The sequence below is a fragment of the Boleophthalmus pectinirostris genome, unplaced genomic scaffold (assembly GCF_026225935.1).
Source record: "Boleophthalmus pectinirostris isolate CB_2022bp ecotype Guang Dong unplaced genomic scaffold, ASM2622593v1 HiC_scaffold_5, whole genome shotgun sequence".
Taxonomy (NCBI): Eukaryota; Metazoa; Chordata; class Actinopteri; order Gobiiformes; family Gobiidae; genus Boleophthalmus; species Boleophthalmus pectinirostris.
In genome coordinates this window covers 10,829,719-10,857,458 of record NW_026571404.1, presented here as the reverse complement: position 1 = coordinate 10,857,458, position 27,740 = coordinate 10,829,719, and the positions used below count along the sequence as shown (strand labels likewise).

Genomic DNA, 27,740 nt, shown 5'->3' with positions numbered 1-27,740 from the left:
CTAGATCAAGGCTGTGACACTAAAAGTCTTTGTTAAACCACTTCTTGCGCAAAGTGAAAATGAAACGCACCCATTTTAATAATCAAAACAGTGAAAATGTCAAATGTGTTGCATAAACGAGTTTCCCAGCAACAAAACTGTAGCACTGTGACAAAATAAGTTAGTCAAACATGCTAAATAATACTCTTTGCAGTATATCGATACCACAGCCTACAATATCGATACTGCATCATCACATTAAACAATACAATATTTCAATATGTTTGCAAACCCCTACTTTTATTATACTCTTTGAAGATACTGCAATAGTAAGGTTTGGCCAAGTTCAATAAATTATTATACCAAAGCAAATGTAAAAGAAGAAAAGACCACAAAAATCTCCACTAAGCAAAGGTTTTCTATTGATCCCTACGGAGAAGTGTGTCATGTTTGTACCTTTAATAACAAAAGCCTCGGCGAGCAGTCTGAGGTGGTACACAGGCTGGTCGTCCTGGGTGAGCTCCTCCAGTCCAACCCGCGCACACATGCCCTGAGCGTCTCTGTACCTGCCCTGGACATAATGCACCTTCGCCATCAGCAGCAGAGCCTCGTTCAGGTATCTGGGCTGAGAACACAAGAGGGTCAGAGAAGATTTTGAATTAAAGGGCTCACATTATGCTATTTTCTGAAGTTTTCTTATCATAAACAGACCTGGAGTTGTGTTTTGTTTCATTCACACATGTTTAACACACTATCCCTGCATATTTAGACTGAGTTCTTCTCTAAGACAAAAAACATTAATTCCATGTGGTAATACCGGAAGTGGCCCACTGTATTTTTAAACTTGATAAACCTTCACTATAATCATTTGGATAATTTCAGCCCTGAAATTGGCCATTTCGATTAAAGTAAAGGTAAAAGGTAGCTGGTCACTTAAAAATGAACGTATTTTGAGGTTTTCAATAATATGCATGCTACTCTAACGTGTAAATGAAACAAAACAACTCGAAGTTCCTTCATGGAATAAAGGACTTTTAATATATTCGGTCGGAGTGCCTCAGGTTTGTACTTTGCCCACTTTCACATTTTCTAGTAAGGGTAACTTTCTGTTTAAAGACTACTGTTTTAACCCTCGTAGAACACCTGTACTGCTGTTTTTTTACCCTTTTATGACCCAGTGAAGTGCTCTACCTCTTTTTCTTCATCTGACAACTCTAAGTGTTTCTGAGGAGGTAACAATTAGTGTCGTAGTACTTGAGATTGGTCTTTGTCTGGTCTCGAGACCGGCCTTGAGACCATTTTTTTCACGGTCTTGGTCTTGTCTTGGACTCGACTTGGTCTTGTCTCGTGTTAAAGGCGCTTGGACTTCAGCTAAAACCTGGAACAGTCTTCCTGAACATGTGAGACAGGCCTCTAATTTGTTTAAATCCAGGCTCAAAATGGTTCTGTTTAGCTGTGCATACGACTCTTCTCTCTAATTTAATGTCTCTCTCTCTCTCTCTCTCTCATTAATTCTATTATTATTTACATTTTGATTTGTTTTTATTGTGATTTTAATGCATTTCTTATTCTGTAAAGCAGTTTGAATTACGCTATGTAAAAATTGTGCTATACAAATAAACTTGCCTTGGACTCGGTCTTGTCTTGGTCTCGAGGTCTGACACTCGACCAGTGATTAAATGGAGATATATTTATAAAAACACAGATATAAATGTGCCAAAATAACTGTAAAATACAAATAAATGTCAAAAATTACAAAGAAGGTCTCGATTTGGTCTCCATGGGCCGTGGTCTCGGTCTTGTCTCGACCTTTAAAAGTCTCGGTCTTGTCTTGATCTCAACTCTCAGAGGTCTTGGCCCTGTCCTGGTCTCGGGACACTGTGGTCTTGGTCTCGATTAGTGCGGTCTTGACTACAACACTAGTAGCAACATAATAACATGACTTAAAGCTCTCAAGTGTCAGTTTTGCGAAGTATTGGACCTTTAACTTGTAAAATCCGTCCTCTGCATTAAACTCATGATGCTGTGTGTGTACGCACCGTGAGACGTCCTCTGCTCAGGATTGTGTTGAGTAGAGCTTTGGCACGGCTCAGTTTGGGCAGAGTCTTGTCTTCCAGAGGTTTACACCGTCTGAGCATCTCCATGTTGTCCTGAAGACACTCCTCCAGCAGAGACTCAGCCAACAGCAGAGTGCCATAGTCATCTGAAACACAGGGGAACAGTCTCATCAACCCAGGGGAGAACTACATTTTTTACTCAGCGGACTGCAATAAATAGAATGAGGGTCAGACCTATTTATGTTTATTCTTTCAGTAAAATGTTTGTCTGCAAAGATATTCATGTTAAAAGCATAACATTTTATTAAAAGGTTTAGAGATTTCAACACCCTCGAGGCCTGACACAATAATTACTTGACATATTTTTCAAAATATGATAGATTAAACAATATATTTTGGGGCTCAATATTTATAGTTTATACATTTTCTTTGCAATTGTGGTGAGATTTTGCTATTTTTATGTAATACAAAAAGATTTGAGCAGTAGAGGGTTAAATAAGTAACTCGCTGACTGATTATTGGTTCATTCTGCCAAAGGTGGGACGAAGTTTTTATGTTGCAGGCCTCAAGTAAGTCCCAAATCTTTTACCTCAAGTCCGAGAAAAGTTCCAAGTCAGTGGCCCACAAGTTAAAGTTGAATCCAAGTCCTCTGCTTTGAGTATTTGAGGCTGCATCGAGGTCTATGCATCGCAAAGTAATTCACCACCACAACACTAGGAGGCTAGGATTGCGTTCGTGTTTACAAAATGAAGCGGGAAAGCGGAGTACCGGAAATGTAAGTAGAGTAGATGTAAAGAGGACCAATCACAGCCGTTATTGTCTGCGTCGCTTTCCCCTGCTGTCTGTGTCGGTTCGGCGCGTAGTTACAAAATTTCAAAGTTTCAGTCGCAGATTCTCTGGGTCGCAACACAGATGATTTGACGCACGATCGTAAATTGGGCTTAAGTCATTTAAAATATTTAAACCTAAGTACCAAATACAGCTTGTATTTTTGCAATTTATATGATTTTTGAAATAAATTGTACTTAAAAAGCCATGGTATGTTACGTTATGCTAGTATGTGCAATATTTTGGAGAGGCTTAAAGAATTAGAACCACAGTAACAAACAGAATAGTGGGAGGGACATGTGCCAGTTTGTTCCTGTAAAATTAATTCCTTAACGCCGGCTTTCACAAATATGCAACAATGCCCGTTAGTGCACATGCAGGACCTTCCTAGGAACCTTTGGCAAGCACTTGTTTCTAGTTGTCACAAATGTGCAACATACCCAGATTTCTATTTATTTATTTTTTTGCTATAGTCAAATTAATAATCTCAACTTAATTTACCATCTACTTAAAGGTAAAAACACACACAAAACATATTTCTTTTTTATACATCTATATAAATTCAAGCATTAAGGGGTTAAGAACCTTATGTATGAAGTGTAAAAAGAAAAGTATTTCCTAAAAATACACACATTTTCAGGAAGTCTTTGTGGAAGTCTTCGTATATACTTTTTAAGGAAGTCTTCTCAAGTCACAGGGCTCAAGTCCAAGTCGATTTCCAAGTCTTAGTCCATTTTATCAAGTCAAGACTCAAGTCCTGAATATAATCACTCAAGTCTGACTCAAACCCAAGCCCCAACATCTGCAATCTGCTATTTATTTGTTGCAGTTCAAACGTTTTAATGATAAAATGTCCTGTGATAATCGTGTTTAATCGTTATCGTCTCAGTGGCATTAAACATTTTCAAATATTATCATGACGTTTACCTTTATTTCTCTAGTATTATGCTTCAAAATGTGTTATCGTGACACGCACCCTCCCGAAGACCAAACAAGATCCCCTACGGAGGTCCAAGTTTGTGAAAGTCCAACGTGTGTGTCTGTCTACTGCTGCACAAACATCTGCAAGACATACAAGCGTGTGTCCAATATACACACATTACCACTGCTATTGTAATCACTATCAAGACCTTTTCAGAGCATCTAATCGACCAAGCATTTCATATTATCTGCCAATATTATTTTTGCTCTCAACTTTATATTTGTAAATCTTAAAGCATGTTTTCCCTGCTGTATGCCAAAAGGAGAGAGTCTATGTTAGGGGTGAGGGGGTCACGGGGGTCACAGGGGTCATTTGTGTTTGTGGCCAACACAAACTCATCACAACATTTCCCAGCACTGTGAGTGGTTCAGATCTAGAGAGCTGAGGTCTGAAGAAGCAGTGGTTTCCTTAAATAGCCCTGACTGGCCCTCCTCACACACACCTACGGAGAATCAGGGAGACTGAAGAGAAAACCAAGCGAAACTACAAATAAGGGCAGTAAGTAGAAGTGGGCGATATTGACAAACTGAATACTTTAATTGGAAGCATACACTAAGCAGTCTTTTTGTAGTAATAGTTTTAATTATAGATTTTCTTTTGAGCTGTTAAAGACCTCAAAATGTTGAATGGAACATAAACTGAAATACAAAAAGATAAAGCAGAACAGGAAAACCTAAAACTGCCATATCAGACCACTGTAAAAGAATAAACACATTATGGTTTGGGACGGGGCTCGGGTCACTGGATCAGAAAACAACAAGTTCAAACGATGGATCAGGGAGGCCATTGAAATCAGGAAACGAGGCACGGACAGCATTAACCGTGATGATGGAGCGTTCCTCCTTTCACACGCCTGGGACGCCCTCCTCCAGAGACACCGGGCGACGGGAGGAGTGGTCAGTCTGAGCGACCTGCCAGGTCCATCAGGCTGACCACGCCTACAGGATATACGACACGTCACCACCAACACCGGTGACAGTTCTGAAGATGGCTTGCAGCTAGCAGCCGAAACATGTCAACAAGGTAAACACACTTTACTGTATTGTCTTTAAAAAGAACCCAAGAAGTTGAAGTATATAAGAAGACAAAATTAAGATCTTTGGCTGAAATACAAGTGGTTAAGGGTGGCATCAAGTTCAATAAATTGGGTGACAGTAGATCAGTTGGTAGAGCGTTTGTCCACTGATCTGAAGGTTGACGGTTTGAATCCTGCTCTCGACATAAAACATCATTGGTTGAGAGTAAGATTGCTCGATTATAGAAAAAAAATAATTATCACGATTATTTTAGTAAATATTGAAATCACGATTATATTTTAGTAACGCAATGCATTTATTCTAGCCAGGCTCGTGCCACCTAGTGTCTCCGGTCAATTTCATTTCCCTCCAGTGACTAGGTTAGAAATTGGAATACACTACACGGTGTGCGAGGTCCGTGGAAGTTGTAGACCGCACACCAGCCAATCAGCGAAAAGCCGTGAAGCCATGACTGGGTCCCTTTTGTGGTACAGCACAACAGTAAACAAAACGGTTGAGATGGATGTAGACGAAGCCATACATCCTGTGTTGGCAACAATTCCCGAGATTGAGGATTTAAAGCTGGAACAAAGAGAATGTTTGTTGAATTTTATCAAGGGGAAAGACATTATTGCCCTTCTTGCTACGGGATTTGAGGAAAGCTTAATATACCAGTTAGCCCCGATAGTGGCGCATTACATATGTCACGACCAAATAGCAGCGATTAGTTAAATAAAAAAAGCACCCACCTACCGTCTAGCGATTCTAATGCTGTGAGGTCAGACGGTTTCCACAAAGTGAAATCTTTATTCAGCATTTCTCTCTCTCAAAAAAAACCAAAACACTTTGTTATTGATACTTTACGCAAAACTTTCAAACTGAAAATACATATAGGCTACAAATATGTACCTTGGAGCAGTTTTGCGATGTATAAAACATAAAATGAATAAAATACTTTAAAAATACTTTAACTTTGAACATGAAATAAGGCATAGAAATACATAAATGTATCCAAAATAAACTATATATCCAGCTCTTCTACAATCTCTATATTTAAAAACTAAAATAAATATACTTAAGCTTTATCATTTCAACTCGATTATATGAGTTTGGAGATCGTTTGACACACAAATCAAAATCGTAATCAAAATTCAATTAATTGTACAGCCTAAGTTGAGAGGTCCCACAGATGAATGCTGTTCTTGGGAAAGACACTTAACCCACCTCGCTCCTAGTGTCTGCGTACACTGGTGTATGAGTCTGTGCGAATTGGACAATGGTTCCTTGAGGTAAAGCGCTTCGAGTGCATGACTCCTGAATTAGAAAAGATTTCCCAAGGTGGTCATCTGACTACTTTCAATATTTTGAAATCGAGACCTTTCAGCTGCCATCCAGAAGTCATTTTCAGTCTGTCTGTAAATACATTCCATAAGGATGTCCTCAAGTGGCTTTACTTCAGCTTCATCTGACCAAAGTTTCATAAAGATTGCACATTCAGAGGCTTTTTGCAATCTAAATAACAATTCTAAATAATGATTATAAATGTTAGTGACGGTCAGCCCTAAACTAGTTAAATTTTTGATAATTTGCCAATGCTGCTGGGAAGAAAATCCATTTAAAATCTCCTTTCTCATTTGTCTGAATATTCCTGTGTATTTATTTTAACTTGACATAACTTTAGAAATTGAGTATTCCTTGGTCATAACAGTCCCTGTACCTCTGTCCATCTGCACTCCTCTCCTCTGTGTGCACGCCCTGTAGATTTAAGACTTCCTGTTTAGATTAAGATTTGGTTTGTTTCTGTTCTTCGGCCAAGACTGAAGCTCGTGTTTATATGAAGAATCAATTCACATTTTTCACTTCACTTTCATCACAAGAGGCCATGAGCACAGCAGCGACACACTAATAATTCATGTATCTCCATTTTCATGTCTCGCAGAAATGTGCTTGGCTTATTGTCTTACCGATGTTCAGTTCAACTATCATGCAAATGTGAAAGTACTGTATTAAACTAAATAAGCACGCCATGTCACAGGGCCAACTTACAGGTCAGTTCAGTGGAGAGGAAACCCTGTTCACTTTAAGAATGCATTTTTGTACTAAAAACTTTTCATCCATTTGTCTGGCAGCTTTTAGAAATATATTTTTATAACTTTGCATATTATTTTTTACAACATTTACAATATCACCGATTTCAATAAACTGTCCATAAGCATAGTTATATTTGGAACATATATGGCAAAGAACAATAATTCTTTGTAACCAAACTAGTGACTTTGTGCACATTCACCCTTGCACATACACCACATCAAAACTGGGACTAAACCTGGACTAGACAACAGGACTACAAAAGGACCAAAACAAGTCCACACCAGGACTAGGGCTACTCGATTATGGAAAAAAAAATCATTATCACGATTATTTTTTAGTTACACGATACTTTTATTTAGCATTTCTCTATCTAAAAATTCAATTTCAATTAATTGGGTGACAGTAGATCAGCTGGTAGAGCGTTCTGTCCACTGAGGCTGAGGTTGTGGTTGACGGTTTGAATCCTGCTCTTGACATAAAACATCACTGGTTGAGAGTAAAGCTGCTCGATTATGGAAAAAAATAAAATAAAATCATTATCACGATTATTATGGTCACTACTGAAATCACGATTATTCAAACTTTTTTTTTTAGTTACACGATGCATTTATTCAGCATTTCTCTCTCAAAAAAAGGCCATTGGTATTGATAATTTGTGCAAAACCTTCAAATTTAAAATAAATGTAGGCTACAGCTATGTACCTTAGAGCAGTTTTGCGATGTATAAAACATAAAATGAATAAAATATACTTTGAACATGAAATAAGGCATAGAAAAACATAAAATGTATCCAAAATAAACAATATTTCTGGCTGTTCTACAATCTCTATATTTAAAAAATAAAATAAATATACTTATTTATATAAAAAATATCCCAAAATAAACTTTGTTAATAGAGGTGTAACGATATCCAAGTCTCACAATACGATGTCCTCACGGTACAATATTTATTGCGATATCGTGGGAAAGATCAAGATATGGTGGAGAGGCTCACGATTAGGGATGTAACAATATCCAAATCTCTCGGTACGATATTTTCATGATATACATCTCACGATACTATACTTATTGCGATATTTTGTGGAGGCAAATAAAACTGTGAATATGCTACTTTTTCTTCTTAAAATGCCTTGACAAGACTAAATCCAAAGATCTAAGACTTAAAAGTGCTTAGAACTGTTATTTCTTCTTGTAGTCTGCACTGAAATGGAGCAAAGGATCATGGTCTATGTAGTTCCCTCTGTTTTTTTTAGCTATTGCTGCACCATAACTCTTAATTTAAGCAAAGAGACTTGTAATTCGATATATTGTGATGGTCCAAGATATTATTGTGAGAACTTTGACGATACGATATCACGATATTTCAGTTATTGTTACATCCCTCTGTGTTAAGCTTTAAATCGTTTCAACTCGATTATATGAGTTTGGAGATCGTTTGACACACAAATCGCGATCAAAATTCAATTAACTGCACAGCCTTAGACCAGGACTAAACCAGGATCAAACCAGGACAAGTGTGAACGCGCCTTAATATTCAGACAACCTCTTTTTGTTAAATGTGTTCCTCCTGTATCGACCCGATGTGAAGTGGCTGTTACCCCTCTCACCTCTGCAGACTAAATGCAGGTGACTCTGCGTTTCTCCCTGAATGAACAGCTAACGAAGTGTAAAATCAATCTTTCTTTGTGCGTGCGGTGAGCTTACATGAGCGGATCTGAGGGTGAGTCTGCACTGGGCCGCGTATCTAAGAGAGTATTGTAGATTAGAGATGGAGGAACTTGAGCCAGCAGAGGCCGTAAAAGCAGAGGTCGCGTCCACTCAAACAGCAGGTACAGGAGATGTGGGCTATAAACACTCAAACCAACTGTGTTTTTGTAACTAGAAATGGACACGAGATGTAAAAGGGGGACTTCAAAGTGATAACACTAGTATGATTTATGACGAGACATACTGAGTTTACAATGTATAGCAATAAACGTAGCAGCCATCGATGTAGAGTTACTAGGGATGTAACAATAACTGAAATATCGTGATATCGTATCGTCAAAGTTTTCACAATAATATCGTGGACCAAGTCTCTTTGCTTAAATTAAGAGTTATGGTGCAGCAATAGCTAAACAAAAGACAGAGAACTACATAGACCATGATCCTTTGCTCCATTTCAGTGCAGACTACATGAAGAAATAACAGTTCTAAGCACTTTTAAGTCTTAGTTCTTTGGATTAAGTCTTGTCAAGGCATTTTAAGAGGAAAAAATTGCATATTTTTGTGAGCCTCCACAAAATATCGCAGTAAATATCGTATCATGGGATGTAAAAAATATCGTACCGAGAGATTTGGATATTGTTACATCCCTCATTGTGAGCCTCCCCACCATATCGCAATAAATATCGTATCGTGCGACTTGGATATTGTTACACCCCTAAGGGCTACTAGTCAACTAGTCAGCAATTCATCTTTTAAGGATGTACCGATGCAGCTTTTTCAGTTTCAATACCGATTCCAATGCTATGGCTTTAAGTATTTGCCAATACCCAACATTAATACCATTCCAGACACTTAAAAAAGCATTTATTTCCTTAAAACCTAAATAAAATAAGATCCAAATGTGTTATATATCTGTTATTTATCTCTGAAGTCTCCACAGAACTTTTTGTAAATGCAAGTTCAAATGTTCTGAGACTATGACCAATAACTAGTCTTATTACAACAATCTATATGTCCAATCAGGTTATCAAATTTTTTTTCAGTATCGGTGCCCATATCAGATTGGTGGCCTGTTCACTTCACTTCGTAGAAACCATCTGACCTCACAGCGTTAGAGTTCATTCACTCGACGGTAGGCAGCTACTTTTTTTATTTAACCAATCGCTGCTATTTGGTCGTTGCACATGTAAAGGGGTTAACTGGTATATTTAGCTTTTCCCAAATCCCGTAGGAAGAAGGGCAAAGACGTCTTTCCCCTTGATAAAATTCACCAAACATTCTCTTTGTTCCGACTTTAAATCCTCGACTTCGGGAATTGTTGCCAACACAAAATGTATGACTCTCCACTGATTGGCTGGTGCCCAAACTCAAAAAAACGTTCAAACCGTCTAATGTATTCTGATTCCTGACCTAGTCGCTGGAGAAATGAAACTGAGCGGAGGCACTAGGTGGCACCAGCTTATCTATCAGATTGGAGCATCCCTAATTAATTGGTATTACAATGAGACTTTTGACATACATTAGCAACCACATAGAGGCTGAAATGGTGACTGAAGTCTTACAGACATCTTGATGTAATATTGCCATTGTCTTTTCATATACATGTTTAGAGCCTGTATTGTACAGATTGTCAAAATATGACTATGATTATTTTTTATTTTTGACTGCTGTATATGGCAATTAGCTGATTTATCACTGCAGCAGTGTATCAAAGCTGATATTTTATTAGATATTTTACACTATACCCCTGTGTACGAGCCCTCCCGCAGCCTTTCATCCTCAGACAGGTCCCTATTAGCTGTTCCAAATAAAAGTCCAGGCTCCGGACAAAAGGTGATGGAGCCTTTTCAGTCCGGGCGCCTCGGCTTTGGAATGACCTGCCTGAGGAAATACGACTCACGCCATCAGTATAATTTTTTAAAACACTTCTTAAAACTCATTTTTATCAGTTGACCTTCCTTTAACTGGTTTTATCTTGACTTATTTTATTCTATTCCATTCAATTATTTATTATAATAAACTGAATTGTTTGCATTAGTGTCTGTTTTTGTATTCTTTCTGGGTGCTATTTTAATGTTCTTTGCAGCTTGTACGCACTTTGCAAACCTTGTTTTTAAAAGTGCTTTGTAAATAATATATAAAATCATATCCCAATTTAGCCTATTTGAAAATTCAGACATCGCCCTGAGCCACATCTAAACGAACATGTCTACGCCTGAACAATGACACAGATTCAACAATCAAAATTATTATTGCTAGTTATTTAAAGTACATCTACAGCAAATACATAAACGCTACTTTTTTGTTTTTAAGAATATATGTTCAAATGAATGTGGACAAACAGAGCTCCACACAAATCCAGTAAGTTTTTTTGTTTTTTTTTTAGATTTTAGTACTGACAAACTATAGAGACAAACATGCAAAAATATTAGTTCATTCATTTTCCGATATGAGTTTTGTTCGCTCCGTGTCATCATAAACAACAGAACTGAACCACATTTGAGTTGACACGAAAAGCCAGTCCACCAGTGAGTAACAGGAGCGTGCTACATTCACTTTTCTTTCACCTACAAACATCTGCAGACACACGACATTCTTTAGAAAAAAGCCAGGAAATGTACTTCATACTTTCACCATATCAAATGAAGCACTTTAAGTTTAGTTTAAACAGAACCTGATTTTGACTTGTTTATATTTAGACCAATTTTCATTATAGTCGCGTAGAATTTCATGCATTATTCATTCCGGTTTTAAGCCACAAGTGTAACCACAACTTCCACCGCTCGCACAGCACATCAGGGCTCAGCAGTAAGGCAAAAAATATGTACACATTTTTATCTCATACTGAAAAAAACAACAACGCAATTTTCAATTCAATTAAAAAATGTCTTATCTCTGTTTTTCATTAACATAAAAAAGAGACACCGAGCCATTTAAAACAAAATAAATAGACAAGTGTATTCCTAAAAAGTCTGAACTCTGTGCCAAACCACATGCTTTTACTGCCAGAGGCTTTACTGAAGATCTCTCCATTAAAAACTTAACTCTTAAGATCCAATACAGATTATTGATACGATATCTTTATGCATCTGTCGATACCCGATACCAACCGATACCAGTGCAGAGGCTGAGAACTGCATTTATCTCCTTTAAACCAGTGGTCCCCAACCTTTTTTGCACCACAAACCAGTTTTATGCACAACAATATTTTGCAGACCGGGGGGCGTATGAGAGGAAGTGCGGCCCTGGTTAAATACTGTTTAGTCCTGGTTTAGTCCTGGTTTAGACCTGGTTTAGTCCTGGTTTAGACCTGGTTTAGACCTGGTTTAGACCTGGTTTAGACCTGGTTTAGTCCTGGTTTAGACCTGGTTTAGTCCTGGTTTAGACCTGGTTTAGTCCTGGTTTAGACCTGGTTTAGACCTGGTTTTAGTTCTGATTTAGTTCTGGTTTAGTCCTGGTTTTAGTCCTGGTTTAGTCCTGGTTTTAGTTCTGGTTTAGTTCTGGTTTAATCCTGGTTTAAACCTGATTTAGTCCTGGCTTATTCCTCTTTTTAGTTCTGATTTAGTTCTGGTTTAGTCCTGGTTTTAGTTCTGGTTTAGTCCTGATTTTAGTTCTGGTTTAGTCCTGATTTTAGTTCTGGTTTATTCCTGATTTTAGTCCTGGTTTAGACCTGGTTTAGTCCTGCTTTAGTCCTGGTTTAAGTCCTGTTTTTTGTTCTGGTTTAGTCCTGGTTTTAGTTCTGGTTTAGTCCTGGTTTTAGTTCTGATTTCGTTTTGGTTTAGTCCCAGTTTTAGTCCTGTTTTAGTCATGGTTTAGTCCTGGTTTTAGTTCTGATTTCGTTTTGGTTTAGTCCCAGTTTTAGTCCTGTTTTAGTCCTGTTTTAGTCCTGGTTTAGTCCTGGTTTTAGTTCTCCTCTAGAGGCGTGGACTATGGGGCGGTTCATGCTTTCACGGCCCAGTACCGGTCCATGGCCCGAGGATTTGTAACCCCTGCTTTAAACTATAATAAAATATGACACAAATCATCCAAATATGTCACGTATTTGTTATTTCTCTCGCAAATAACTACAAAATATATCATAATATTATCTGCGCCAACTACAACCAGTAAATAAATAGTCTTTTTACATTAGTGTATATATTCAACCAAGTCTGAAGTTGATACCAATCCTGCAAAGTTTTCAAATTTTTATTACTATTTGATTACTCCCAGCTCTACTGATTTAAGTGTCTTGCCCAAGGACACAATAGCAGCACTTTGTCGAAGTTTGAAAACAAGTTTGAAAAAAATCTGGTACCATGCCTTTCCTAAATCCTGGTTTAGAACTTGACAAAACAAAAACACGTGAATGTTTTTCTTGGTGAAATGAGTTACTGGAAAGCTTTTATTTCAGCTGGTCGTTATCGCAAAGAAGGTCCAAAGTCCGGCTCCACTCAAGGTTAATGTAGCTGTGAATACCTCTGCACCACTCTGCGCTCGACGGTGTTTAAATGGCACTTTAAGTAAACATTTATAACGAGATTAAAAACCACATGTCAGTCACGCAAGATATGTTTAAAAAGACTTTCACTTTACTGAAACGAGCTCATTCAAGGCTTCCAAACGTCCAAATCGTAGCTCATTTTCAAAGAATAGAAGAATGGAGTTATAAATTAGCAGATGAAAACGTGAACTTCCACATGTAAACATTCGATATAATAAAAGGAAGGAAGGAAGTTGATCAGTGGTTTCCGAAAAGTGAGCGTGTCCATATTGGTTTGAAGAACGCTGCGGCTAAAAACGTTCACGCTGCAAAAATGAAAATATCTCATTATTCATGGGTTTCAGTTTCCTGTTATAGGCTGGGGACTTTCCCGTTTAAAATGTTGTTTTTATTTGTTAATTGCCATGGAAACAGTTGTAATCTTTCATCGTTTTGACACCCAGGGATAGAATGTTACCCTGAAATTCCTTATCTTAGATTCTGTTGCTTAACTTGTTTCGAGATGTCTGTAGTTGCAAAACAAAGCTACTCTTTTTATTAATAGTGTGGTGAGAAAAATGTATTTATTTATCTTCAAATTTTAAGCTTAATTATCTGAAAATCCAACAATTAAACATGTGAAAAATCCTTCAGTCGTCCAGGAAGAATCCATGACAAAGGAAAAATACATACATTTTATGTCAGACATGTCAAACTCAGGCCCAGGGGCAAAATTTGGCCCAAGATATACTTATATTTGGCCCGCGAGATCATATCAAACATGTATTAAAGCTGCTCACCAGCTACAGATAGACTATAGAGACATTATATATTCAAAATTTTGTGATTATTTTATATTATACTTGTTCTGGATTCAGTGTTTAAGCAAAACTATTATTAAACATTCATTTTAATAAGAAAAGGATTAATATTACATATCTCAAAAGAAGAGAAAACCAGAAGATGTTGAAATTTTTCAATAAATATTTATTTTGGCCCTGTGTGAATTTGAGTTTGACACCCCTGACCTAAACAATTAAACCTTATCCTAAATGTACGCTGTATAACTGTAACGATAGGAGTTTCTGACACTTCGTAATGTTCCAAAGTATTGCATTTATTCAATTACTGTTTTTCCTATAAGCGGGATTGCTTCTCCACAAATCTGACTTACTTGATTACTTGGCATTGTGGTGTCACCTGCTTGTCTCCATGAATATAAATATGTTTAATGTCATAGTGTGGAACATTCTAGGCCAGGGGTCATCAAACTAAGGCTCGTGGGTCGACTCCGGTCCTTCGCGCCCGTTTGACCAGCCGCCCAGTCCCTCTGCTCCCCGCACCGCTTGAACTGGCCCTATGAGGTAATTACTTTTCGGCAAATAATAACACATCGACATCTTGTATTTTGTTGATTTTTTTCAATTAAAACATTATATTTATATGAAGTATTTATATTTAATTATATGATGTATTTACATTTGCCGCCAAATTTTCGTCACTTAACAAGCTTGAGATCAAACCGTGAGTTCTGTAGTGCAGTTAAGGACAGCAAAATGACTCATGTAAAAATAAGAGTGCCGAGTTTTCAAAGAACACTGGACGACCCATTTTTTTTTTGTTCAGTGTAAGGACCGTACAGTTTGTCTGATATGTAAAGAATGTGTGGCGGTTTTCTAAGAATATAATCTGCGTCGTCAGGGTCATATATTTTTGTTATACGTCCGACCCGACCCCGGTCCCCATCACAGTCAGGAGCGATGTGGGCCCCAGAGAAAAAACTTTGGTGACTCCTGAGCTTCGCAAAGCAAAAACAGGTCTATAGAGACAAGCAGAAAATGTGCAACTTTAACTCTAATCAGCATTAATGTTGTGAATTCAGATAAAGATGTGGTTTTGCAATGTTGTTGCACATAGAAACTATCCAATATACATCACTTTTACATCTGTGTTTTATACCAGATGCCCTACCTGATGCAAACCTGCCACTCAGACTTATAACTGATCGAAAGACTTCACTCACTTGTCTGATTATTTGTTATTGAGAGATTTTAGGTGTAAATAGTGGGTCAGAAGAGATCATATTTTGACTCTGTTCACTTACGTCACAGGATGTAAATAGAGTAGACTGTAGCCAGTAGCAATGTCATAATACCAGGTCCTAGGCTACGGCAACAGTATAAACAACATGCTGTAACAAAAAGGTAAAATGACACCTAAAATAACCTTCAGGAAGGACTACTTTGTTTGAGTTTCTGCACAGAGAAGCAAAAGGGAGCTGGGATCCTTTAATATTCAACAAAAATAATCAAAACCAAATGTTAAAGGGTCCATTTTACGCTACTTTCTGATTGATGTTATAGTGTTGTCTTTTGTTTCATTCACACATTTTTAACACACAAATCCTGCACGTTTACGCTGAGCTCTTCTCTCAAACAGAAATCACTCTGTTCCAGCTTGTGATGTCATGTGGTGACACAGGAAGTGCACCGCTGTGTGTTTAAACTCCATTCTTCATCTACTACTACAGTCACTTGTGTAACTTTAGCTCTGGATTTGACAACCTCTACTGCACAGAAGGTGAAATGAGGTAACTCTTAACTTGAAACTTGGGCTTTGAAGATGTAGACAGACTAATAATTTAGGATTACTCAAATGTAGTGTACTTATTTATACTGTAAATGAAACAAAACACAACTCCAGGTAGGTTTTTGATGAGGTAACATTCTCACGTGGCTTAAAGCTCACAAGAGTAAATTTTATGTACCGTATTTTCCGGACTATTAGGCGCTCTGGATTATAAGGCGCACTGTCATTAAATGGTCAATTTTCGAACTTTTTTCACAAATAAACCGCACCGGATTTTAAACGAAACACAACAGTTGGATGGGTCAGTGGGACTTTGTTTGTGGCGTTCACGGTGACTCTGGGCTTTGTTCAGTTGTGGCGTGTAGGGAGGGTGCTGTCTGGGATCGCTGGATTGTTGGCGTGTTCGCAGTGACTCAGTTGTTCAGTTGTGTCTAGAAGTGGCACATTGCACTCGCTTTTTCGGTTCGTTCCTCATCGGCGTGGAGTGATGAGTGTGTCTGTGGGTGTTTTTCGCTGTGCGGTCGCTGTCTGCTCCGTGTGTGTTTGCGTGTTCTGGGTGCGGCTTTGTAGTTTACTGAAGTCGTGCTGGGACACCCGAGTGGATTCGTGTATAGGGCGCTCTGGATTGTTTTTTGAAGGGGTTGGAGGCTTTTGAGTGCCCCCTGTAGTGCGGAAAATACGGTAATATAGCACCTTTAATATATGAAATTAATGTCACAGTTTTGTTTGGCTCATGTGAATCATTTATACAGCCTAATAGCTTAGCCTAGATAACAAAATTAGCCATGTTCTACAAACTAGGGCTGCACAATAGCCTATATCTCAATCAGATTAAAATCGCAATTTGACTTGGCACAGTTAGGCCCACCACACTGCAAGGAGCGCAGTTATTAAAGGGCATGTTATTCTATTTTCTGATCTATGTTATAATGTTGTTTCCACACACACCCCTGCATACTTAGGCTGAGTTCTTCTCTCAAACTGAAAACACTCTGTTCCACCTTGTGATGTCATGTACTAGACATACAGACTAGATATACCTTCCTTAGAATCATTTGGATTATTTTAGCGCTGAGACTGCCAATCTCTACTGTACATAAAGTAAATGGAAGCTGTGAGGTCATTAAGAATTTCCACTATAATCACTTAATATTCAACAAAATGATCAAAACCAGATGTTAAAGGGCCTATATTACGCTTATAATGTTTCCTCATCACAAACACACCTGGAGTTGTGTTTTGTTTCATTCACACACACTGCAAATAAGATAAAAAGTAGCTCTTAACTTTAAAACGACAGCTTCATGACATCACGAGGTGGAACAGAGCATTTTGAGCTTTGGAGATGTAGACAGACTAATAATAAAGTGTTAAACTGTTAAACATGTGTGAATGAAACAAAACACAACTCCAGGTAGGTTATGTTTTTGACAACAACAGTAATATTATAACATGCCAAATATTCAGGGTTCCCACAAAATTTCTAAACTTTTTTATGACCTAAAGTGAATTTTCCATGACTTTATGGCACCTACATAGAACTGATCAAACGTTTAGGGCTAAATATGAAATGTTAACCCTTTCCACTCACCTTACGCTTTGGTATTATAGTTTTTTATCATTCAAAATACTATCAGTGCATTTATTTTCATCTCTTTAAAACAAAAAGCGCATACGTTTGGAAATAATCATAATATCCTAATGATAACTTAACAGGAAGCTGTAATTGCCTGAAAGAGATACTAAAACTTAAAACGTTTTAAGCCTCATCTTAAGACCCACTTTTATTCTCTGGCTTTTAACACCGCGTGAGTTGTGTGGACCTCTGTGTTTTTTATTTATTTTATCATTTTTAATGTATTTTTATTGGTTTATTGCTATTCAATAACTTTGCTCTTATTTTATTTGACTGATTTTATTATTTTAAGACTAGTATAGTTATTTTATTATTGTTATTATTATGTATTTGTGCAGCACTTTGTAAACAGTTTGCTTGCGAAATGTGGATTGGATTGGATAAAATTCCAAAACTGTCATTCAATTCACAAACTTCCATGACCGTGGGAACCCTGTACATAGGACGTAATATAACACCTTTACGCTATGAATGCGGACTTTGACATTTAATCCCACTTTCTAAACATTACGTCGCAAATCCAATCGCAACATCTTTACGATCGCGTCACAAAACAATCGCAGTTGACGCAGCGCTACTACAAACTTTCCCCAAACTCTCCAAACTCCAGGTAAAACTGCAGGTAAAGGTGTTGAAAGGTGCTCGGGACTGACTCACCGTCCTCGTGTATGCGCGCCGCCAGCATGTGCTCCACCGCCGCCGGGATCCGCTCCCACTGGCACTCGGCCCGGTACCGCTCCAGCTCCGCTTCGACCCGGACCTGAGTGAAGGAGATGCGGACTGCCATGGCCGCCTTGTCCCGCTGATGGAGCCCGTACTGGTGCGAGTAGTCCCCGGACACGATGGGAGTGACGGCGGACTGAGAGAGAGGAGAGAGCGGGTAAAGTGCGAGCAGGAGGCGGGTGGAGGGACGGAGGAGCGGAGGTTGAGTCAGTGTAAACAGGCTGTAAATGTGACAAACTTCAACAGGCGAGATAACACCAGAGCAGCGCTTTGTACTCGACTATAATGCAGCCTGCTTTGGACAAATCTCATCAGGACACACAGGTTGAACAGCTAAACCCGTGTGTCAGTCGTTCATGCGTTTTTCATTATGAATCTGAAAATAAAAACATGAAAAAACAACTATTTTCTTCATTATTTGTCTCCAAAACCAAAATGGAAAAAACAGATAATGATTTGTTTTTTCAGTTTAAATAAATAATGGAAAAATCGGATAATGTTTCAGTTTCCGTGACTAAAACTGTGATGCAGGACTTTTGCGACCCATACGGACTGAACCAGGACTAAAATAGGACTAAACCAGGACTAAACCTTTTTCAGTCCTGGTCTGGTCCCGATCTTAGTCCCGGTCTCAGTTCTGGTCCTATGGTCTGGTCTCAGTCCCGGTCTGGTCCCGGTCTCAGTGCCGGTCTCGGTCTGGTCCATTCTCTTCTCGGTCCCAGTCTGGTCCCGGTCTCAGTCCCAGTCTCAGTCCCAGTCTCAGTCCCAGTCTCAGTCTTGGTCCTGTTCCCGGTCTCAGTTCTGGTCTGAGTTCTGGTCTGGTCTAAGTCTCAGGCCCAGTTTCAGTCCTGGTCTCAGTCTTGGTCTCAGGCCCGGTCTGGTCCCGGCCTGCAGTCTCAGTCTCAGTCCCAGTCTCAGTTCTGGTCTGGTCTCCGTCTCAGTCCCGGTCTCAGTCCCAGTCTCAGTCCTCGTCCAGACTCAGTGCTGGTCTGGTCCCGGACCTGTTTCAGTCCTGATTCATTCCTGGTTCAGTTCAGCGTCACAGTTTAAGTCATGGAAACTGGAAACGGCCGTTATCTGTTTTTTCCATTATTTATTTAAACACAAAATGAAAAAGTGAAAAAACGAAATGTCAGGTTTTTTTTTTCATTTTGGTTTTGGAGACAAATAATGAAGAAAACTGTTGTTTTTTTTTATTTATTTTATTTATTTATTTTCAGAAAACATGAAGAAATATGTTTTTTACTTGAATTCTTGGGATTATGACAGAAATAATTCACACCAAAATCTTGTCAAGGTATTTTAAAAGGAAAAAAGTGTCCCATTTACAATTATCCTAACCTCTCCAAATGATCACAATAAATATCGTACCATGAGATGCATATCATGATAATATAGACTTGGATATCGTTACATCCCTAATAAATTGGCGTGTTTTATGCAGGGTCAGCCCTATGTTCCCTCATTTCCAGATTTTTCCTATTTCTAAGACTTTCCTCAAAATGAAACTCTAAATTTATACTGCATTTAAAGAGACAATTCAGAGTAATTTTAACCTAGAGTCCTTTGCACCATGACCTCGAGCTAAACCCCCATCCTCAGTATTGTGTTCTGACATTACCCTATAATTTAAGCCCTGTCCTCTTACAAGACTTTCTGCTTGTATGGATTATAGTTTGGGTGTAATTGACGACTAAATTTGGAGAAATGGGGATAAAATCTGATGCAAACTGATGATAAAGGAAATTATACAAACTGAGAAATCAGGGAAGATACGGCTGAGGGAACTGGGGATCATTACGAAGCTGCCGATACGATACATAACTGGACACAGTGCACTTTCGGTTCGATACGATATATTTCAAATCGATTCAAAACAGTTCAATAAAAAATAATGTTTAAATCCTGGCTGTGATACTTAAAGTCTTTGTTAAACCACTTCTTGTGCAAAGTTTATATGAAAAAAGCCCATGTTAATAATCAAAACAGTGAATATATTAAATGTGTCGCATGAACAAGTTTCCTTCCTCTGAACAAGCAACAAAACTGTAGCTCTGTAACACAATAATTTAATAAAATATACCAAAAAATACTCGATATATTGATACAGCAGCCCACGATATCAATACTGTATCATCACATTAAACAATAAGATATATTGATATTTTGATATTTTGGACTGTTTGACTGCAGATGGACATGAGTTCAGAGCTATAGTCTGGTACAAAGCATCTTTTTTAATGTTTCTTTGATTAACTCTCTTGTAAAATAAAATAAACAAAGTTTGTACGCTGTTTCTTGATTCTTTTACTTGTTGTGATAGACTATTCACTGGTAATGAGCCTTTCTTGATAAAAAAGCAAGTCCTTGTTGTTTTAATTCTCTCGATAAAGATAATTACAGGCTCTATAGAATCTCAATATTGGAAAGTTTCCTGGTAACAATAATTAGATAATGAGTCATGTGTTCTGCAGCCTGTAAGAAATGAGCTTAAACATGCCTGTAATTGTTTTGGTTGAGGTTCAAGTATTTGATTAGACTGTTAAATATAGGCAAGGCCCAAAAATGTAGAAATGTCACTTTGAAAAATGGGCACCGCATCTGTTCTTTTTGATAAACATTTACCAGATATAAACATAAACCAGATATGTGAAGTTTGTATTTAAGGTCCTACAATACACAAAGTTGATTCTGATGAGCTTTAAGACGTGTTATAATGTTGTTAGGCTCATCAAAATCATACCCGGATGTGTGTTTTGTTTCATTCACAGTGCTTCTTTACCTTTAATTCAGCAGAGTTTGGCAATTCCAGGGCCAAAATCATCCAAATGTTCCTAGTGAAGGTGTTTAAAGTGTAAAAAATAAATAAATAAACCCAAAATATGCAGGATTTGTGAGTTAAACATGTGGGAATGAAACAAAACGCAACTCCAGGTCTGTTTACGATGAGCAAAAACATTATAAATAGATCAGAAAATAGCGTAATATGGCGTTTTTTAAGTCTCGTAGATGTTGTTTTTGCAGAGCAGTAAACCCGAGTCTGAGTCTTAATGGTTTGTTTAGCTGCTGGCTGCATGTGGGAGGAAAACTACCTGACCAAGCAAGTTGTGTTTATTCCAATACATTAAGCAAATGTAAGCAGAGAGGATCTCCTTCATGTTTGGCCAGTTTATAACGAGTTCAGTGGAAGGCCCTATGTTAGCAGTAGGGTGTTATTGATTTGTAAGACGGTATAGGCCATATTGATATTTTGCAGTGACATCATGCTGGGGGTGTTCTGCATGTATCTCTACTGGTGCAATGTTCAGCGACTAAAAAATACAAAGTAGATTTAATCAGACCGTTTTCATTTTCAACAAAAAAGTGAGAGACTGAATGAAAAACTCGTGGCTAAAGTTAGGTAGCTTATGACTTATTTTCTAAATGTAGGGTGACCGGTTCGAGGGCAAAAAAGACTTAGTTTAATTTGAATAGTGAATATGTGGTAATATGTGTCTAGTGCCTCTGCTCAATTTCATTTCTCTCCAGCGACTAGGTCAGGAATCAAAATACAATAAACGGTTCGCAAAAACCCCGGAAGTGCAAGTTCGGGCACCAGCAAATCAGCGAAGAGCCAAACATTCTGTGTTGGCGACGATTTCCGAGATCGAGGATTTAAAGCTGGAACAAAGAGAATGTTTGGTGAATTTTATCAAGGGGAAAGACGTTATTGCTCTTCTTCCTATGGAATTTGGAAAAAGCTTTGCCCCGTTAGTGATGCATTACATACGTCATGACCAAATAGAAGCGATTGGTTAAATTTTAAAAACAGTACCCGCTGACTGTCGAGCGAACTAATCCTAACACTGCGAGGTCAGACGGTTTCTACAAAGTGAAACCAGCTGATGAATCAGGCTAGGTCTGGGGTCCTTCCCAGGGAAATTTTGGGTAAACTGTAAGTAGCTCAATTGACAGTATTGCATTGTTGTATTACTGTGGTGCATTTTAGACGTCTACAAAAGCACAGCTCAATAATATAAGCCTGTCCTGTCATATTTATTTGACTCAGAGTCCATGTTGCCTCCTTCTGTGCACCTTGCAGATGTGATATTTTAGCCTCTCTCTGTTCGATGTTATCACTTTTATGCTCAGAGGTGCTCCACGTACTTTTATGCTGTTATGAGTCACTAAAGTCCATCCACTGTCCATCCTATGGCAACAGACAATGTACAGTATCACCCTGTATTTACCTGTTAATAGTATTTTTACACATTTTGTAAGTTTTTTCCTACTTTGCCATTATTACACTTTGTCAGACTTTCTGGTGGCAGCGGTGGATCTCCATCTTCTCACACAGGGATTCTTGAACCTCCATGTTTGGGGTAACTTCAGCTTCTGTCTGTGTTGTCTCCTGAGTGGCCTGGACCTGGTTCATGTTCACTGCTGTGGTGTTCTGATCTTCAAACAAGTCCTTCATCCTCTGGTAGACATAACTTCTTCTGTGCTTTGTCTTTGCTCTTACTCGTTTCTTCTTGTCTTGTTTTTCTCTTCTATTTGGTGATGTTCTTGGGTCCATCCTCTGCTTGTACCTCATCAAACTGGGGAACTTCAATCACACTGAGAGTAGAATCAGGTTCTGCCAGTGTTGATTTGTCATTTTCAGTTTAAACAACTGGTTCATCGTGAGGTCCTGTTGTTTCTTCATCAGTTGATTTACAGCTCGAGGCGTCTTCTTCTGGATCCGCTTTGGTCATCTCACCTTCGTTCTCAAGTGAAATGACCTCTGCATTTCCAGAAATTTCTTGGACCTCTTGTACCTCTGCTGCTGTTGTCTCTTCCACAGCCTCAGAAGGAGCACCCAAAACCCTCTGGTGGCGTAGACTTCTCCACAGTGACATGACCACACTGTCCCCTGACTGGCCAAGCTCAATCTGAGTGACTTTGGGCACCAGACCTGAGACACTAAACCTTTCCTCAATGTCAATGTCAATTAGAGCTGGGTATCATTAAGAAGTCGCCGATACGATACATATCTCGATACAGTGAGCTTTTCGATTCAATACGGTTCAATAAAAATAATGGCTGTGATACTAAAAGTCTTTGTTAAACCACTTCTTGTGCAAAGTTAATAGGAAACACCCATTTTACTCAGTGAAAATGTCAAATGTGTCACATAAACGAGTTTTCTTCCACTAAACAAGCAACAAAACTGTAGCACTGTCACAAAATAATTGAGTAAAATACACCAAAAATACTCTTGGAGATATATCGATACAGCAGCCCATCAAATTAAGCGATACGATATATTGATATTTTGATATTTTTGCACACCCCTAATACAATAAATACTGTTTTGGTTTTTGTTTTTTTCTTGGAGCAGTTTCAAAAGAAGCTGCTCCCAAATACAAATGTTACTGACAAAAATGGTCATGTTGATTTGTGTATAGTTTCAATAAAGATTTTACATGAACAAGTTGCCTCTGTTTACAGTTTGGGTTTTGGTTCTCATGCAAATCACGTCATAAGAAAGCGGAAATAGCTCATCTTTTTTGCATCTGACGACTAAAACCAGCTTTCAGTAAACTCAAAAGTTGATTCTAAAATACTATGATGTTGGGCCTTTTGTATATCACAACTCAAATTCAGATTGTAGTTTTTTTTTTCTAGAGTTTGCCTCCCTATTCTCACTGTCCATATGAACACATCCCAACCTTGAGCAAATACACCAGCCCTTCTTTGAGTCCGACACAAAGCTCTTCTTTTAACACCGCGGCCTGTGTGCGCAGTCCACGCCAATGCCCTGAGAACACAATCGCAGTTACAGGCCGACTCCCTTGGCAACAAAACATTTATTTGTGATGGACTTTTACGTGTTTTGCAACGATGGTTTATAAGATCAAGAATGTTTGGAAATTATTATTGACTTTTGGTTTATCAATCCCCTTTAATATGGTTCACATGGTAACAGTTTATGCATATGATCTTTTTAGTCCTGGCCCAGTATTTGCGTTGTCTTTAATATTATATAAATTGCATTCTTGTTATAACTCGTCTTAGATTAGATGAGCCCATGTCTGCTCCTTTATCCAAAACTTTTTCTTTCTTTACATTTGATGATATATTGATACTTTGCTCTGTCTGAGGCTTTAATCTGTTTTATTTTAACCCAATCTGACCTGAAATCTTGAGAAATCTTGACGTGAAATGTGAAGTAACTACAATTTCTTAAGTGATACAAAGGAAACGTGTATTTACAGCAGCGACAAATGTTGTAACTTACGAACTGAAGCACAGATACACAGATACTTCACTTTTCTGTTGTTTTACAGGAGAGTTTTGCACAACGCACAGATACTGAAACATGTTTTCTTCTCTAATTCTGAAATGGGACAAAATACAGACTTGAAACTATCACAATTTCTTATTCAACACAAACTAGAATACTGAAAGTTTTTTGACAGTAAAAGATCTCCCCACGCTATTTCATTTTCTGTACTTCAACTCTACTTTTAGATGTCAAAGGTAAAATCTGTGGCGATGGTTGTGATTGATAAATATTACTTCATCATCTGGTAACATAAACACACGTGATCATTAATGCACCTCTGACACACACAAGAGGGAAAACATCGAAACTTGGAAGCCATTTTTCCTACTTTAATTGTCAGCGCAGACTTTTGGTTGGACTTTTTCCTTTGTAGAGCAGCATAAAGCCTGATTCATCAGCCGGTTTCACTTTGTAGAAACTGTCTGACCTCGCAGCATTAAGATTTGTTCGCTCGACGGTAGGCAGGTACTTGTTTTTATTTAACCAATCGCTCCTATTTGGTCATGATGTATGTAATGCGCCGCTAACGGGCTACCTGGTATATTAAGCTTTTGCCAAATCCCGTAGGAAGAAGGGCAACAACGTCTTTCCCCTTGATAAAATTCACCAAACATTCTCTTTGTTCCGGCTTTAAATCCTCGATCTCGGGAATCGTTGCCAACACAGAATGTATGACTCTTCACTGATTGGCTGGTTCGATATGATATATTTCAAATCGATTCGATATGGTTCAATAAAAAATAATGTCTAAATTGTGGCTATGAAACTAAAAGTCTTTGTTGAACCAATTTTTGTGCAAAGTTCATATGAAACAAAAACATTTTAATCATCAAAACAGTGAAAATGTCAAATGTGTCGCATGAATGAATTTCCTTCCACTAAACAATGCAACAAAACTGTAATAATTTTGTAAAATATACCAAAAAATACTATTGGCGATATATCGATACAACAGCCCACGATATCGATATTGTATCATCACATTAAACGATACAATATATTGATATGTCAATATTTTTGCACAGCCCTTATGCACAGGCTCCTAAAATTGTGCCATTTAAATCTATTTTAAACATTTTAGGCGTACAATGTGTGCATTATGTCACCACGGTAACTGCTAGACATTCCACCATTAGACATACATGTAGTAGAACAAGCCCAGCGCGATGTCCCTGCGAAGTATCAGAGTGAGTATGAACAGGGTGGCTAGATTTTCAAAATAAAAAAAATGGGACATCCCTGGTTTGTGGTGGTTGGTAAAATTAATGTGGTCCAAAGCAAGAAAATATACTGACAAAAGTTTTTTTTTTGTTGCCGAAACGTTATTTAAAAATAAAAAGCTTTTGGACATCAGCCATCTGAGTGTGCTGTGCATTTTTTCGCTTTTGTCTTGCTGCTCCTCTACATGAATTTTAGTGTGCGTTTTCTGTTTCTTTTGGTTTGTAATAATAAAACTGTGAAACGATTGTGTATTTAAGGAAAATTGTTCTGCACTCTGCCCATTCATAAGTCAATATAGTCACATTTTTAAGCAGGGTTTCTGTATTTTACCTAAAGAAGTGACAATTTATGCCTCACTTTAGTGTTGGTAGGGATCAAATTGGTCAAAAATAGGGACATGTGGGACATTTCTTGTATAAAACTGGGACAAATAAATGGTTTTTGGATAAATCTGCTGGGACAGGGGACACAGGGCTCAAAACTGGGTCTGTCCCGGGTAAAAAGGGACATCGAAGTTGCCATAACAAGTGAATTTCTCCATGTTTGTAATTATAATTCTCTTCTGCTGTTAACTTTGTGTTTTCTGGACCAACCAATTGAAACTACTGCAGGTCAGATGTTCAAATCTGTCTAAAAAAAAGTCTTACCACCTTTATAGTTTGGTGTACTAGTGAATATTGAACCTGCTCCGTTGCTTTTCACTGGGCTTTGGTTGGGAAAGGTCAGTGTTTGAAAAGCGCATGGCATTTGAAGAGGGCTTGATCTGTGCCGCTGCTGTGAGTAAAAGAGTGTGGGCCTGCGCAGCTCTGAGCCGCCATGATAATCTTTAAACACTAACACTTTAACAGGATCAGGACGAGCTCAAAAACAAGAGCAACAATACTCGCAAGAGCTACTGCTGCTTCACTGGCGAACATCAACTTTAGGCATGCCCAGATAATTAGGTTAAAGTGATAGTATGTAGTGTATAAAAGTAAATAAATAAACTAAACTAAACTATGATTCCATGAAAATAGAAAGTTAAAAGCATATGGGAACCTTTTTCACGGAGATAAATACACTTTACTTCATAATGTGACATACTACAGCCAAAGGAACTACAATTCCACAGACAAAAGCAGAAAATCCTCATCCATGCCAAATATAAGGGTCAGGTTTGTGGAGATGCAAGCCTGATCAGAGTAAATATGCAAGTTTTCTTAGTTTTTTAAGTGCAATTAAAGCAAACATGAATGAACCATGCTTTTGTTTTAGTCATTTTCGAATTCTGTTTTGTTTTTTTACTAACATTATGTGGTAATTGTGGTGTTTTAATGCACAATATATTCATAAAACATGCAATAATAACATTTTAAGTGATCTATAGACAAGGACAAGGATTGTTTTAGTCATTTTTTGGGTTTTGTTTTGATTTTTTACTAACATTAAGTGGTATTTGTGGTGTTTTATTGCACAGTATATTCATAAAAATTGCAATAATAAAATTTTACTACGTCGTTTTCTCACGATTATGGTAAAATATCATAAACATGTTGATATTTCTTCTGACAATAGGCCTATAAAAACAAACATGAATGAACCATGCTTTTGTTTTAGTCATTTTCGAGTTTTGTTTTGATTTTTTACTAACATTAAGTGGTAATTGTGGTGTTTTATTCCACCACATAGTCATAAAAAAAAAGAATAACAGCATTTTAGGTGATCTATGGACGAGGATTTCACTATGCCATTTGGTCACGATTAAATGGTAAAATATCATAAAATTGTGATATTTCTTATGAAAATAGGTCTAACTGTACCACATAACAGCATTGTGACTGATCAAATTCTTGAGTCAATTAATTAAACTGATCATTCTGCATTAGATTTAATTGATGTTAAAGACATTTGGCGTTTTTAATTGCAGAAAATGCTCATTTGTTGCATGTTGTGGGGTTTTACCTGGAGACACACACATGGCTGCAGGAGGCTACAGGTTGCACGTAAACACGCACGGGGGGATTTGGTCACTGTGGAGACTAACTAAAGAGCTATTCAGGGACTTTCTACAATCTTTAAAACAGTGAAATAACCTCCAGCCGTTTGAACAGAGACATGGGCCCGTCATTTTCTTTCGCAGTCGGCGACTTTTCCGGATCGGAC

General features: G+C 38.0%; 1 protein-coding gene and 1 long non-coding RNA gene across 2 annotated transcripts in view; one reads left to right on the top strand and one right to left on the bottom strand.

Moving 5' to 3' along the window:
- The window catches only part of ttc7a (tetratricopeptide repeat domain 7A), a 144,674-nt gene extending 126,465 nt beyond the window's left edge, over window positions 1-18,209 (bottom strand). Inside the window, 3 exon segments of the mRNA XM_055162616.1 lie at window positions 436-604; window positions 2,019-2,182; window positions 18,005-18,209. Of these exon segments, the coding sequence (XP_055018591.1) occupies window positions 436-604; window positions 2,019-2,182; window positions 18,005-18,134 (463 nt within the window). The 5' untranslated portion in view covers window positions 18,135-18,209.
- LOC129411529 (uncharacterized) overlaps window positions 1-27,740 on the top strand; it is a 74,714-nt gene that overhangs the window by 35,776 nt on the left and 11,198 nt on the right. The gene's annotated exons all lie outside the window — the stretch shown is intronic.